The sequence below is a fragment of the Coregonus lavaretus genome (genome assembly GCF_964263955.1).
Source record: "Coregonus lavaretus genome assembly, chromosome: 5".
Lineage (NCBI taxonomy): Eukaryota > Metazoa > Chordata > Actinopteri > Salmoniformes > Salmonidae > Coregonus > Coregonus lavaretus.
Window position 1 is genome coordinate 46798984 of NC_139992.1, and position 16064 is coordinate 46815047.

The 16064-nt window shown below is 51.1% G+C and overlaps 1 protein-coding gene across 1 annotated transcript in view; it reads left to right on the forward strand.

The window, feature by feature from the left end:
* Positions 1-16064, forward strand: part of LOC311129613 (ankyrin repeat and sterile alpha motif domain-containing protein 1B-like) — a gene marked incomplete at its 5' end in the record, with an annotated part of 61490 nt that overhangs the window by 33445 nt on the left and 11981 nt on the right. The window contains 2 exon segments of the mRNA XM_084161954.1: positions 133-324; positions 14034-14163. Of these exon segments, the coding sequence (XP_084018080.1) occupies positions 133-324; positions 14034-14163 (322 nt within the window).

Genomic DNA, 16064 nt, shown 5'->3' on the forward strand with positions numbered 1-16064 from the left:
CACCCTCCCTTGAGGCATGCCCTCATTGGGAATAGCCAGTAGTGGTGGTCTTGGCAGATTTGACCTCTCCTTTTCTAGATACAGACACCATTTAATAACCCCTCCCCTCTGTCCATCCATCCATCCTCCAAGGAGCCCGGTGGCTGCAACACCCCTCCCCAGATCCTTCCGGGCCAGGCTGCGTACACCACTGCGGGCGTCCCGGGGGGCTCGTTGGACGTGCAGCACCTCATCATGCAGGCGGACGCACGGCGCCGCCAGCGCTCCAACGACAACTACTTGGAGGAGGTGCCTCGCTCCAAACTGGAGCGGCAGATGGCCCAAGTCAGCATGGTGAGAAGGGGGAAGGGGGAGGGAGGGAGGGAGGGAGGGAGGGAGGGAGGGAGGGATGGAAGGAGAAGAGGGGGAGAGGGGAAGGAGGAGAGGGGAAGAGGGAAAGGAAGAGGAAGAAACAGCAGCCTCTCACAATCTCACAATTATTTTCCTGTGTGTCCCTATTTGACCTCTCTACCAAACTACGAAAGAGTCATGATTAATATAATATGACATATCATTAATCCTCTCGGATGGTCGGGGGGGGGGCGGACATAGTTATAAATCATTTGTATACGCAAGAATCCCAAACAGATATAGTATTGTATAAAAATATAATTATTTCAAACCTTGATTACTTTGGGATACGATCACAGATGCCTCTATTTATGCGTGGAAACTACTGTACTTGGGAACAGATTAAAATCACTATGAGATAATTTATTTTATGTCCAACAACGAAAATTATATAAACTCCCTTTTTCAGGACCCTGTCTTTCAAAGATAATTCGTAAAAATCCAAATAACTTCACAGATCTTCATTGTAAAGGGTTTAAACACTGTTTCCCATGCTTGTTCAATGAACCATAAACAATTAATGAACATGCACCGGTGGAACGGTCGTTAAGACACTAACAGCTTACAGGGGGTAGGCAATTAAGGTCACAGTTATGAAAACTTAGGACACTAAAGAGGCCTTTCTACTGACTCTGAAAAACACCAAAAGAAAGATGCAGAGGGTCCCTGCTCATCTGCGTGAACGTGCCTTAGGCATGCTGCAAGGAGGCATGAGGACTGCAGATGTGGCCAGGGCAATAAATTGCAATGTCTGTACTGTGAGACGCCTAAGACAGAGCTACAGGGAGACAGGACGGACAGCTGATCGTCCTCGCAGTGGCAGACTACGTGTAACAACACCTACACAGGATCGGTACATCCGAACATCACACCTGCGGGGCAGGTACAGGATGGCAACAACAACTGCCGGAGTTACACCAGGAACGCACAATCCCTCCATCAGTGCTCAGACTGTCCGCAATAGGCTGAGAGAGGCTGGACTGAGGGCTTGTAGGCCTGTGGTAAGGCAGGTCCTCACCATACATCACCGGCAACAATGTCACCTATGGGCACAAACCCACCATCGCTGGACCAGACAGGACTGGCAAAAAGTGCTCTTACATTTACATTTAGCAGACACTCTTATCCAGAGCGACTTACAGTTAGTGCATACATTATTCTTTTTTATTTTCATACTGGCCCCCCGTAGGAATCGAACCCACAACCCTGGCGTTGCAAACGCCATGCTCTACCAACTGAGCTACCTCCCTGCCGGCCATTCCCTCCCCTACCCTGGACGACGCTGGGCCAATTGTGCGCCGCCCCATTGGTCTCCCGGTTGCGGCCGGCTACAGCAGAGCCTGGATTCGAACCAGGATCTCTAGTGGCACAGCTAGCACTGCGATGCAGTGCCTTAGACCACTGCGCCACTCGGGAGACACTCTTCACTGACGAGTCGTGGTTTTGTCTCACCAGGGGTGATGGTCGGATTCACGTTTATCGTCGAAGGAATGAGCGTTACACCGAGGCCTGTACTCTGGAGCGGGATCGTTTTGGAGGTGGAGGGTCCGTCATGGTCTGGGGCAGTGTGTCATAGCATCATCGGACTGAGCTTGTTGTCATTGCAGGCAATCTCAACGCTGTGCGTTACAGAGAAGACATCCTCCTCCCTCATGTGGTACCCTTCCTGCAGGCTCATCCTGACATGACCCTCCAGCATGACAATGCCACCAGCCATACTGCTCGTTCTGTGCGTGATTTCCTGCAAGACAGGAATGTCAGTGTTCTGCCATGGCCAGCGAAGAGCCCGGATCTCAATCCCATTGAGCACGTCTGGGACCTGTTGGATCGGAGGGTGAGGGCTAGGGCCATTCCCCCCAGAAATGTCCGGGAACTTGCAGGTGCCTTGGTGGAAGTGTGGGGTAACATCTCACAGCAAGAACTGGCAAATCTGGTGCAGTCCATGAGGAGGAGATGTACTGCAGTACTTAATGCAGCTGGTGGCCACACCAGATACTGACTCTTACTTTTGAGTTTGACCCCCCCTTTGTTCAGGGACACATTATTCAATTTCTGTTAGTCACATGTCTGTGGAACTTGTTCAGTTTATGTCTCAGTTGTTGAATCTTGTTATGTTCATACAAATATTTACACATGTTTAGTTTGCTGAAAATAAACGCAGTTGACAGTGAGAGGACGTTTCTTTTTTTGCTGAGTTTATATACAGTGCCAGTCAAACGTTTGGACACACCTACTCATTCAAGGGTTTTTCTTTATTTTTACTATTTTTTTACATTGTAGAAAAGTAGTGAACACATCAAAACTGATTAGTGGCTTCCGTCTGGACACTCTACCATAAAGGCCTGATTGGTGGAGTGCTGCAGAGATGGTTGTCCTTCTGGAAGGTTCTCCCATATCCACAGAGGAACTCTGGAGCTCTGTCAGAGTGACCATCGGGTTCTTGGTCACCTCCCTAACCAAGGCCCTTCTCCCCTGATTGCTCAGTTTGGTCAGGCGGCCAGCTCTAGTTTTGGTGGTTCCAATCTTCTCCCATTTAAGAATGATGGAGGCCACTGTGTTCTTGGGGACCTTCAATGCTGCAGAAATGTTTTGGTACCCTTCCCCAAATCTGTGCCTCGACACAATCCTGTCTCTGAGCTCTATGGACAATTCCTTGGTTTTTGCTCTGACATGCACTGTCAACTGTGGGACCTTATATAGACAGGTGTGTGCCTTTCCAAATCATGTCCAATCAATTGAATTTACCACAGGTGGACTCCAATCAAGTTGTAGAAACATCTCAAGGATGATCAATGGAAACAGGATGCACCTGAGCTCAATTTCGAGTCTCATAGCAAAGGGTCTGAATAGTTATGTAAATAAGGTGTTTCTGTCTATTGGGGAACCCTGCCCTATACGGTAGCGTAACTGCTCTACCAACCTTTATTAGCATGCCATTTAACTTATATATATAAGCATGCATGGTACAGGATGGTAACCTCTCTAGCAAAATCCATTAGCATCCTATTCAACCTCTCCAGCGACCTATGAAAGCACGGTCGGTGAGTCAGAGGCATCTGGGGGAGCAGCTGCTCTTAAGCGTTCCTTTGATCTTCCCCAATTAGGGTCCGTCCGGAGTGTGTGTGAGAGTGAGTGTGCGCAAGTGTGTGTGATTCACAGAGCTTGTCACACCAGACACACACTGATGTTTATACACGACTGACTCCTTGAAGTGCGTTTGTGTCACGACTCCCAACATTGGCCTCTTTAGAGCAGCGCTGAGGTGAGTGCAGTGAGTCAGCAAGGTCTTGTAGAGGGGATCATTATGGAGAGATACTTCTCTATTCCTCTCCCTCTCACATACTCTCTCTCTCTCTCTGACGTTTTACTTTCCTCTCCTTTTCCTCATCTCTCCCTTTCTCCCTCTTTTCCCGCCACATTGCCTCTCCCTCATTACTGCTGAGGCAGTCAGAGATCATGACCTGTTCCCCCTCATTACTACTGAGGCAGTCAGAGATCATTACCTGTTCCCCCTCATTACTGCTGAGGCAGTCAGAGATCATGCCCTGTTCCCCCTCATAACTACTGAGGCAGTCAGAGATCATGCCCTGTTCCCCCTCATTACTACTGAGGCAGTCAGAGATCATGCCCTGTTCTCCCCCATTACTACTGAGGCAGTCAGAGATCATGCCCTGCTCCCCCTCATTACTACTGAGGCAGTCAGAGATCATGCCCTGTTCCCCCCCATTACTGCTGAGGCAGTCAGAGATCATGCCCTGTTCCCCCTCATTACTACTGAGGCAGTCAGAGATCATGCCCTGTTCCCCCTCATTACTACTGAGGCAGTCAGAGATCATGCCCTGCTCCCCCCATTACTACTGAGGCAGTCAGAGATCATGCCCTGTTCCCCCCCTCATTACAACTGAGGCAGTCAGAGATCATGACCTGTTCCCCCTCATTACTACTGAGGCAGTCAGATATCATGACCTGTTCCCCCTCATTACTACTGAGGCAGTCAGAGATCATGCCCTGTTCCCCCTCATAACTACTGAGGCAGTCAGAGATCATGCCCTGTTCCCCCTCATTACTACTGAGGCATCAGAGATCATGCCCTGTTCTCCCCCATTACTACTGAGGCAGCCAGAGATCATGCCCAGCTCACCCCCCCCCCCCCCCATTACTACTGAGGCAGTCAGAGATCATGCCCTGTTCCCCCCCATTACTACTGAGGCAGTCAGAGATCATGCCCTGTTCCCCCCATTACTACTGAGGCAGTCAAAGCTCATTCCCTGTTCCCCCCCATTACTACTGAGGCAGTCAGAGATCATGCCCTGTTCCCCCCCATTGATACTGAGGCAGTCAGAGATCATGCCCAGCTCCCCCCCATTACTACTGAGGAAGTCAGAGATCATGTCCTGCTCCCCCTAATTACTACTGAGGCAGTCAGAGATCATGACCTGTTCCCCCTCATTACTGCTGAGGCAGTCAGAGATCATGCCCTGTTCCCCCTCATTACTACTGAGGCAGTCAGAGATCATGCCCTGTTCCCCCCATTACTACTGAGGCAGTCAGAGATCATGACCTGTTCCCCCTCATTACTACTGAGGCAGTCAGAGATCATGCCCTGTTCCCCCTCATAACTACTGAGGCAGTCAGAGATCATGCCCTGTTCCCCCCTCATTACTACTGAGGCAGTCAGAGATCATGTCCTGTTCTCCCCCATTACTACTGAGGCAGTCAGAGATCATGTCCTGCTCCCCCTAATTACTACTGAGGCAGTCAGAGATCATGCCCTCAACCCCCCCATTACTGCTGAGGCAGTCAGAGATCATGCCCTGTTCCCCCTCATTACTACTGAGGCAGTCAGAGATCATGCCCTGTTCCCCCCATTACTATGGAGGCAGTCAGAGATCATTCCCTGTTCCCTCCCATTACTACTGAGGCAGTCAGAGATCATGCCCTGTTCCCCCCCATTGCTACTGAGGCAGTCAGAGATCATGCCCAGCCCCCCCCCCCCCCCCCCATTACTACTGAGGCAGTCAGAGATCATCCCCTGCTCCCCCCCCCCCTCCATTACTACTGAGGCAGTCAGAGATGATGCCCTGTTCCCCCTCATAACTACTGAGGCAGTCAGAGATCATGCCCTGTTCCCCCTCATTACTACTGAGGCAGTCAGAGATCATGCCCTGTTCCCCCCCATTACTACTGAGGCAGTCAGAGATCATGCCCTGTTCTCCCCCATTACTACTGAGGCAGTCAGAGATCATGCCCTGCTCCCCCTCATTACTACTGAGGCAGTCAGAGATCATGCCCTGTTCCCCCTCATAACTACTGAGGCAGTCAGAGATCATGCCCTGTTCCCCCCTCATTACTACTGAGGCAGTCAGAGATCATGTCCTGTTCTCCCCCATTACTACTGAGGCAGTCAGAGATCATGTCCTGCTCCCCCTAATTACTACTGAGGCAGTCAGAGATCATGCCCTCAACCCCCCCATTACTGCTGAGGCAGTCAGAGATCATGCCCTGTTCCCCCTCATTACTACTGAGGCAGTCAGAGATCATGCCCTGTTCCCCCCATTACTACGGAGGCAGTCAGAGATCATTCCCTGTTCCCTCCCATTACTACTGAGGCAGTCAGAGATCATGCCCTGTTCCCCCCCATTGCTACTGAGGCAGTCAGAGATCATGCCCAGCCCCCCCCCCCCCCCCCCCCATTACTACTGAGGCAGTCAGAGATCATCCCCTGCTCCCCCCCCCCCCCATTACTACTGAGGCAGTCAGAGATGATGCCCTGTTCCCCCTCATAACTACTGAGGCAGTCAGAGATCATGCCCTGTTCCCCCTCATTACTACTGAGGCAGTCAGAGATCATGCCCTGTTCCCCCCCATTACTACTGAGGCAGTCAGAGATCATGCCCTGTTCTCCCCCATTACTACTGAGGCAGTCAGAGATCATGCCCTGCTCCCCCTCATTACTACTGAGGCAGTCAGAGATCATGCCCTGTTCCCCCCATTACTACTGAGGCAGTCAGAGATCATTCCCTGTTCCCCCCCATTACTACTGAGGCAGTCAGATATCATGCCCTGTTCCCCCCCATTGCTACTGAGGCAGTCAGAGATCATGCCCAGCTTCCCCCCCCCCCCCCCCCATTACTACTGAGGCAGTCAGAGATCATTCCCTGTTCCCCCCCATTACTACTGAGGCAGTCAGAGATCATGCCCTGTTCCCCCTCATTACTACTGAGGCAGTCAGAGATCATGCCCTGTTCCCCCCATTACTACTGAGGCAGTCAGAGATCATGACCTGTTCCCCCTCATTACTGCTGAGGCAGTCAGAGATCATGCCCTGTTCCCCCTCATTACTACTGAGGCAGTCAGAGATCATGCCCTGTTCCCCCCATTACTACTGAGGCAGTCAGAGATCATGACCTGTTCCCCCTCATTACTACTGAGGCAGTCAGAGATCATGCCCTGTTCCCCCTCATAACTACTGAGGCAGTCAGAGATCATGCCCTGTTCCCCCCTCATTACTACTGAGGCAGTCAGAGATCATGTCCTGTTCTCCCCCATTACTACTGAGGCAGTCAGAGATCATGTCCTGCTCCCCCTAATTACTACTGAGGCAGTCAGAGATCATGCCCTCAACCCCCCCATTACTGCTGAGGCAGTCAGAGATCATGCCCTGTTCCCCCTCATTACTACTGAGGCAATCAGAGATCATGCCCTGTTCCCCCCATTACTACGGAGGCAGTCAGAGATCATTCCCTGTTCCCTCCCATTACTACTGAGGCAGTCAGAGATCATGCCCTGTTCCCCCCCATTGCTACTGAGGCAGTCAGAGATCATGCCCAGATCCCCCCCCCCCCATTACTACTGAGGCAGTCAGAGATCATCCCCTGCTCCCCCCCCCCCCCCCCCATTACTACTGAGGCAGTCAGAGATCATGTCCTGCTCCCCCTAATTACTACTGAGGCAGTCAGAGATCATGCCCTCAACCCCCCCATTACTGCTGAGGCAGTCAGAGATCATGCCCTGTTCCCCCTCATTACTACTGAGGCAATCAGAGATCATGCCCTGTTCCCCCCATTACTACGGAGGCAGTCAGAGATCATTCCCTGTTCCCTCCCATTACTACTGAGGCAGTCAGAGATCATGCCCTGTTCCCCCCCATTGCTACTGAGGCAGTCAGAGATCATGCCCAGATCCCCCCCCCCCATTACTACTGAGGCAGTCAGAGATCATCCCCTGCTCCCCCCCCCCCCCCCCATTACTACTGAGGCAGTCAGAGATGATGCCCTGTTCCCCCTCATAACTACTGAGGCAGTCAGAGATCATGCCCTGTTCCCCCTCATTACTACTGAGGCAGTCAGAGATCATGCCCTGTTCTCCCCCATTACTACTGAGGCAGTCAGAGATCATGCCCTGCTCCCCCTCATTACTACTGAGGCAGTCAGAGATCATGCCCTGTTCCCCCCCATTACTACTGAGGCAGTCAGAGATCATGCCCTGTTCTCCCCCATTACTACTGAGGCAGTCAGAGATCATGCCCTGCTCCCCCTCATTACTACTGAGGCAGTCAGAGATCATGCCCTGTTCCCCCCATTACTACTGAGGCAGTCAGAGATCATTCCCTGTTCCCCCCCATTACTACTGAGGCAGTCAGATATCATGCCCTGTTCCCCCCCATTGCTACTGAGGCAGTCAGAGATCATGCCCAGCTTCCCCCCCCCCCCCCCCCATTACTACTGAGGCAGTCAGAGATCATTCCCTGTTCCCCCCCATTACTACTGAGGCAGTCAGAGATCATGCCCTGTTCCCCCTCATTACTACTGAGGCAGTCAGAGATCATGCCCTGTTCCCCCCATTACTACTGAGGCAGTCAGAGATCATGACCTGTTCCCCCTCATTACTGCTGAGGCAGTCAGAGATCATGCCCTGTTCCCCCTCATTACTACTGAGGCAGTCAGAGATCATGCCCTGTTCCCCCCATTACTACTGAGGCAGTCAGAGATCATGACCTGTTCCCCCTCATTACTACTGAGGCAGTCAGAGATCATGCCCTGTTCCCCCTCATAACTACTGAGGCAGTCAGAGATCATGCCCTGTTCCCCCCTCATTACTACTGAGGCAGTCAGAGATCATGTCCTGTTCTCCCCCATTACTACTGAGGCAGTCAGAGATCATGTCCTGCTCCCCCTAATTACTACTGAGGCAGTCAGAGATCATGCCCTCAACCCCCCCATTACTGCTGAGGCAGTCAGAGATCATGCCCTGTTCCCCCTCATTACTACTGAGGCAATCAGAGATCATGCCCTGTTCCCCCCATTACTACGGAGGCAGTCAGAGATCATTCCCTGTTCCCTCCCATTACTACTGAGGCAGTCAGAGATCATGCCCTGTTCCCCCCCATTGCTACTGAGGCAGTCAGAGATCATGCCCAGATCCCCCCCCCCCCATTACTACTGAGGCAGTCAGAGATCATCCCCTGCTCCCCCCCCCCCCCCCCCCCATTACTACTGAGGCAGTCAGAGATGATGCCCTGTTCCCCCTCATAACTACTGAGGCAGTCAGAGATCATGCCCTGTTCCCCCTCATTACTACTGAGGCAGTCAGAGATCATGCCCTGTTCTCCCCCATTACTACTGAGGCAGTCAGAGATCATGCCCTGCTCCCCCTCATTACTACTGAGGCAGTCAGAGATCATGCCCTGTTCCCCCCATTACTACTGAGGCAGTCAGAGATCATTCCCTGTTCCCCCCCATTACTACTGAGGCAGTCAGATATCATGCCCTGTTCCCCCCCATTGCTACTGAGGCAGTCAGAGATCATGCCCAGCTTCCCCCCCCCCCCCCCCCCCCCATTACTACTGAGGCAGTCAGAGATCATGCCCTGTTCCCCCCATTACTACTGAGGCAGTCAGAGATCATGCCCTGTTCTCCCCCATTACTACTGAGGCAGTCAGAGATCATGCCCTGCTCCCCCTCATTACTACTGAGGCAGTCAGAGATCATGCCCTGTTCCCCCCATTACTACTGAGGCAGTCAGAGATCATTCCCTGTTCCCCCCCATTACTACTGAGGCAGTCAGATATCATGCCCTGTTCCCCCCCATTGCTACTGAGGCAGTCAGAGATCATGCCCAGCTTCCCCCCCCCCCCCCCCATTACTACTGAGGCAGTCAGAGATCATTCCCTGTTCCCCCCCATTACTACTGAGGCAGTCAGAGATCATGCCCTGTTCCCCCTCATTACTACTGAGGCAGTCAGAGATCATGCCCTGTTCCCCCCATTACTACTGAGGCAGTCAGAGATCATGACCTGTTCCCCCTCATTACTGCTGAGGCAGTCAGAGATCATGCCCTGTTCCCCCTCATTACTACTGAGGCAGTCAGAGATCATGCCCTGTTCCCCCCATTACTACTGAGGCAGTCAGAGATCATGACCTGTTCCCCCTCATTACTACTGAGGCAGTCAGAGATCATGCCCTGTTCCCCCTCATAACTACTGAGGCAGTCAGAGATCATGCCCTGTTCCCCCCTCATTACTACTGAGGCAGTCAGAGATCATGTCCTGTTCTCCCCCATTACTACTGAGGCAGTCAGAGATCATGTCCTGCTCCCCCTAATTACTACTGAGGCAGTCAGAGATCATGCCCTCAACCCCCCCATTACTGCTGAGGCAGTCAGAGATCATGCCCTGTTCCCCCTCATTACTACTGAGGCAATCAGAGATCATGCCCTGTTCCCCCCATTACTACGGAGGCAGTCAGAGATCATGCCCTGTTCCCCCCCATTGCTACTGAGGCAGTCAGAGATCATGCCCAGATCCCCCCCCCCCCATTACTACTGAGGCAGTCAGAGATCATCCCCTGCTCCCCCCCCCCCCCCCCCCCATTACTACTGAGGCAGTCAGAGATCATGTCCTGCTCCCCCTAATTACTACTGAGGCAGTCAGAGATCATGCCCTCAACCCCCCCATTACTGCTGAGGCAGTCAGAGATCATGCCCAGTCCCCCTCATTACTACTGAGGCAATCAGAGATCATGCCCTGTTCCCCCCATTACTACGGAGGCAGTCAGAGATCATTCCCTGTTCCCTCCCATTACTACTGAGGCAGTCAGAGATCATGCCCTGTTCCCCCCCATTGCTACTGAGGCAGTCAGAGATCATGCCCAGATCCCCCCCCCCCCCATTACTACTGAGGCAGTCAGAGATCATCCCCTGCTCCCCCCCCCCCCCCCCCCCATTACTACTGAGGCAGTCAGAGATGATGCCCTGTTCCCCCTCATAACTACTGAGGCAGTCAGAGATCATGCCCTGTTCCCCCTCATTACTACTGAGGCAGTCAGAGATCATGCCCTGTTCTCCCCCATTACTACTGAGGCAGTCAGAGATCATGCCCTGCTCCCCCTCATTACTACTGAGGCAGTCAGAGATCATGCCCTGTTCCCCCCCATTACTACTGAGGCAGTCAGAGATCATGCCCTGTTCTCCCCCATTACTACTGAGGCAGTCAGAGATCATGCCCTGCTCCCCCTCATTACTACTGAGGCAGTCAGAGATCATTCCCTGTTCCCCCCCATTACTACTGAGGCAGTCAGATATCATGCCCTGTTCCCCCCCATTGCTACTGAGGCAGTCAGAGATCATGCCCAGCTTCCCCCCCCCCCCCCCCCCCATTACTACTGAGGCAGTCAGAGATCATTCCCTGTTCCCCCCCATTACTACTGAGGCAGTCAGAGATCATGCCCTGTTCCCCCTCATTACTACTGAGGCAGTCAGAGATCATGCCCTGTTCCCCCCATTACTACTGAGGCAGTCAGAGATCATGACCTGTTCCCCCTCATTACTGCTGAGGCAGTCAGAGATCATGCCCTGTTCCCCCTCATTACTACTGAGGCAGTCAGAGATCATGCCCTGTTCCCCCCATTACTACTGAGGCAGTCAGAGATCATGACCTGTTCCCCCTCATTACTACTGAGGCAGTCAGAGATCATGCCCTGTTCCCCCTCATAACTACTGAGGCAGTCAGAGATCATGCCCTGTTCCCCCCTCATTACTACTGAGGCAGTCAGAGATCATGTCCTGTTCTCCCCCATTACTACTGAGGCAGTCAGAGATCATGTCCTGCTCCCCCTAATTACTACTGAGGCAGTCAGAGATCATGCCCTCAACCCCCCCATTACTGCTGAGGCAGTCAGAGATCATGCCCTGTTCCCCCTCATTACTACTGAGGCAATCAGAGATCATGCCCTGTTCCCCCCATTACTACGGAGGCAGTCAGAGATCATTCCCTGTTCCCTCCCATTACTACTGAGGCAGTCAGAGATCATGCCCTGTTCCCCCCCATTGCTACTGAGGCAGTCAGAGATCATGCCCAGATCCCCCCCCCCCCATTACTACTGAGGCAGTCAGAGATCATCCCCTGCTCCCCCCCCCCCCCCCCCCCCATTACTACTGAGGCAGTCAGAGATGATGCCCTGTTCCCCCTCATAACTACTGAGGCAGTCAGAGATCATGCCCTGTTCCCCCTCATTACTACTGAGGCAGTCAGAGATCATGCCCTGTTCTCCCCCATTACTACTGAGGCAGTCAGAGATCATGCCCTGCTCCCCCTCATTACTACTGAGGCAGTCAGAGATCATGCCCTGCTCCCCCCCATTACTACTGAGGCAGTCAGAGATCATTCCCTGTTCCCCCCCATTACTACTGAGGCAGTCAGATATCATGCCCTGTTCCCCCCCATTGCTACTGAGGCAGTCAGAGATCATGCCCAGCTTCCCCCCCCCCCCCCCCCCCCCCCCCATTACTACTGAGGCAGTCAGAGATCATTCCCTGTTCCCCCCCATTACTACTGAGGCAGTCAGAGATCATGCCCTGTTCCCCCCATTACTACTGAGGCAGTCAGAGATCATGCCCTGTTCTCCCCCATTACTACTGAGGCAGTCAGAGATCATGCCCTGCTCCCCCTCATTACTACTGAGGCAGTCAGAGATCATGCCCTGTTCCCCCCATTACTACTGAGGCAGTCAGAGATCATTCCCTGTTCCCCCCCATTACTACTGAGGCAGTCAGATATCATGCCCTGTTCCCCCCCATTGCTACTGAGGCAGTCAGAGATCATGCCCAGCTTCCCCCCCCCCCCCCCCCCCCATTACTACTGAGGCAGTCAGAGATCATTCCCTGTTCCCCCCCATTACTACTGAGGCAGTCAGAGATCATGCCCTGTTCCCCTCCCCCATTGCTACAGAGGCAGTCAGAGATCATTCCCTGCTCCCCCTCATTACTACTGAGGCAGTCAGAGATCATGCCCTGCTCTCTCTCTCACTTTCTCTCACTGGTCTTTATGACTGCTCTCCGACACTCTATCTATCTCCCCCCCCCCCCCCCCCCCCCCCCCCCCCCCCTCTCTGTCATTTAGACAGTTAGAGTAACCCAGTGTCATGGAGTAGATGATCTGTTCTGATCCTCCTCTAGGGCTCACCCTGCAGCTTTTTACCCCAATGTCATTATCCCTGATTACCTCACCTCCAGAGTATCTCATTAAGACGCAGAAGGAAATGACACACAAACACACAATCAAATAAACACAAACAAACAAGCACTCCCGTATAGTCGTGTATCAGCACCTGCCATGGGACTTTGATTATGAAACTGTGACGGGAGGATTTTCTCACACCCCAGCCTTCCTGTAAACATTGCCTGTGTGATTATAGTCTGCTTGATTATTATAAACCATAGAGTTGGATAGAGGCCACATCTTTGCATATGTGCCATAATGGTTTCTATGACAGCATGACAGCGCCATTGAGGGCTATCTCCATTGGTGAAAGTCCTCAATGGCGCTGCCCATGCTAAAACGGGCTTTGTGGCAAGTGCACCCTCTATCTAACTCTATGATATCAACCAACTTCTTGTTGTCCTGATCCTAGATCTTATTTCTATTTATTTATCAGTCTCATGATGTTGGAGAAAGACCTTCTGCAAGAAATGATACTGTAAGTTGTCTGTGATGCTAGTTTGCATCAAATACTGTTGTTGTCTATGTACGTGACAATGTCAATGTACGTGACGAACAGTCACAGTCAATTGTCAATGTACGTGATATAAATGTACATTATATTTGTTAATAATAAAAATCCATTTATTCATGATAATTTCCATTTTATTTAGAATATATTGGCTAAGGGAAAAGTACAGTAGCTAAATATATATCGCTGTTTCTGATGAAAGTTATGAAAGAAAGAAGGATAGTGCATTTTCCACAAAGTGCTAGGGGAAGTGTGAGCGTCATAGCGCTAGCTAGGGGAATTAAACGGTATGAAAAGCCATTAAAAACAGCCACAATATGACCCTTCTAAGACTGTTAAAACGCAGTTAGCATTAGGAGAGGAGGGCCCATAGAAACACATTGAGGGACTCAAAATGTTTTTTAAATGTTCTTCAAGCGTTGTTGTTAAGCTTTTCATGTTCAGTCAGTCTGGATAGAACCTGTTACGTCATAGTACCTTGTGGTTAGCAGCAAACCGCAGCACATATCCGACAGACTAGATATGTCAGCTCAGAATATGCTTGATTTAAGTTTGTACCCAATCCTTTTCCTTGTAATCGGGTGTGATTCCTCATCCCTGGCCTGTGTCTGATCTTGCCATTGGTTGTCGTTTCAGCAAGGCGAATGGTGCGAGCCAATCACGTTGCGTCCTCCCAACGAGGCCACCTCGTCCACTCCAGTGCAGTACTGGCAGCACCACCCTGAGAAGCTCATCTTCCAGTCGTGTGACTATGAAGCTTACGTGAGTAGTCCCGCCCCTACGTTTACAGTGTGTGTGTGTGTGTGTGTGTGTGTGTATTTGTGTGTGTGTGTGTGTGATGTGTGTGTGGTATGTGTTTGTGCTTGTGTTAGTATGCTTTTCATGCATGTATGATATGCTTGTGAATGTGTATGCATGCAAAAGGCTACATTAGCATCTTATCATATTCTACAGCAGTGGTATTCAAAGTCGGGGTCACGACCCCACTAGGGGAACATCAGTGGGGTCAATAAAAAGGAAAACAAATTTAGAGTACAGATTATTGGATGAGACAATATACGTTTTTCGGAAAGATCATTAAAAAAAAATACAATTTTATTGAGTAAATGAATTTATTGGTTTCTTTTCATTTTGATAAGAGAAGAAAATATAATGAAGGTTATTTGTTGATGTAAAAATGTACAGATTTTAAGGTTATGTCATTATATTTGGGTTAGGGTAGGGTTGCGAGAAATTATTGGGGGAAAAATTGTGTCCCCAGAAATTCTGGTGGACAAAATGGGGTCCCCGCTGAAAAGGTTTGAATAACACTGTTCTACAGGAACGTGGGAGAGATGCCCTGTCCGTCAAGTGGGTCCAACACACACACACACAATTTCAGGGAACACACACACACACTGACACTCCCTAACACTCTTCGACAGCTCTCCACACTCCCACCATCTACTCTAACCCTGGCCTATAGCTGACGTATGTTATGCCCTCTGATGTAAAGTACCTGCGCTTCTGTTACCTAACCGACACACTGGAGGTATTCAGGAGTAAAACCATGTTTCACCCTTCGATCAATACTGCACTGAGCTATTCACGCTGCTGCGGTCATTTTAGCCTCCCGTTACATAAAACCAACCATGTTACCAAGGATACTGCACATGTACATTTGATTGGCTTAGCCCCAGCAACCATGTAACACTGATTACTACCCACTTTCAGCTGATGAATCATCGGGAAGATGATTGGCTCCCATTTCGAGCCTGGAGGCTCCCATTGGCTCTCGGGGCCAGCCGTGTTGAATTGTGATTGACTCTTGCAGAGTTGTGCATAGTGATTGGCTCAGAGGTGCTGTTGTGGAGTTGTGTGGGCAGAGGTGGCTAGAGGATTAGAGAGAGAGAGAAACAGTGAGTGAGTGTGAATATGCGAGAGAGTGTTTGTGAGAGAGTGAGGGAAAAGGTAGTGTGGGTTGAGAGAGGGAGAAAGGAACTGTAAATAAAAAAATAATGGGTCCCAAGCAACCACTCTCCCAGGACTGCAGCTCCGCATGGCCCCACGAAGATAGATAGATGAGAAACTGAGAGAGGAAGAAAAGAGGGAGGGAGGGAGGAGGATGGAGAGATTAGGGGAGGTGAGGAGTAAAGGGAGGACATATCAGGAGGGAGGGAGGGGGGGGAGGGGAGGGAGGGAGGGAGGAGAGGAGGGAGGAAGGGAGGAGGATGGAGAGATTAAGGGAGGTGAGGAGTATAGGGAGGACATATCAGGAGGAGGGGAGGGAGGGAGGAGGGGAGGGGGGGGGGGGAGGGGGGGGGGAAAGAAACAGAGTGAGATAAAGTGTGACTAAAAGGAAGAAACAGACATTTAAATAAGCATGAAGAGTTAAGCAGTGTACGGAGGTAGAGTGAGGGAGAGAGGATAGAGTTGAGGATGTAAAGAGAGGGACGAGTGACAAGTCCTCTAAGGCCTGACGCTGTCATCACACTGATTCTATTACAAAGAGACGATTCTCTAACGTCATTACAACGTTGTCTTCATAAAACCAGACAATACCCAAACATTGTTCTAATCAATTCTTTATTATAGACCATGCTCTACGCTTTCTTTATTAACATTCTTAGACAGCCAAATGTCATCACTGCATATATGACATACCTTCTTTATTACACCAGACAATGT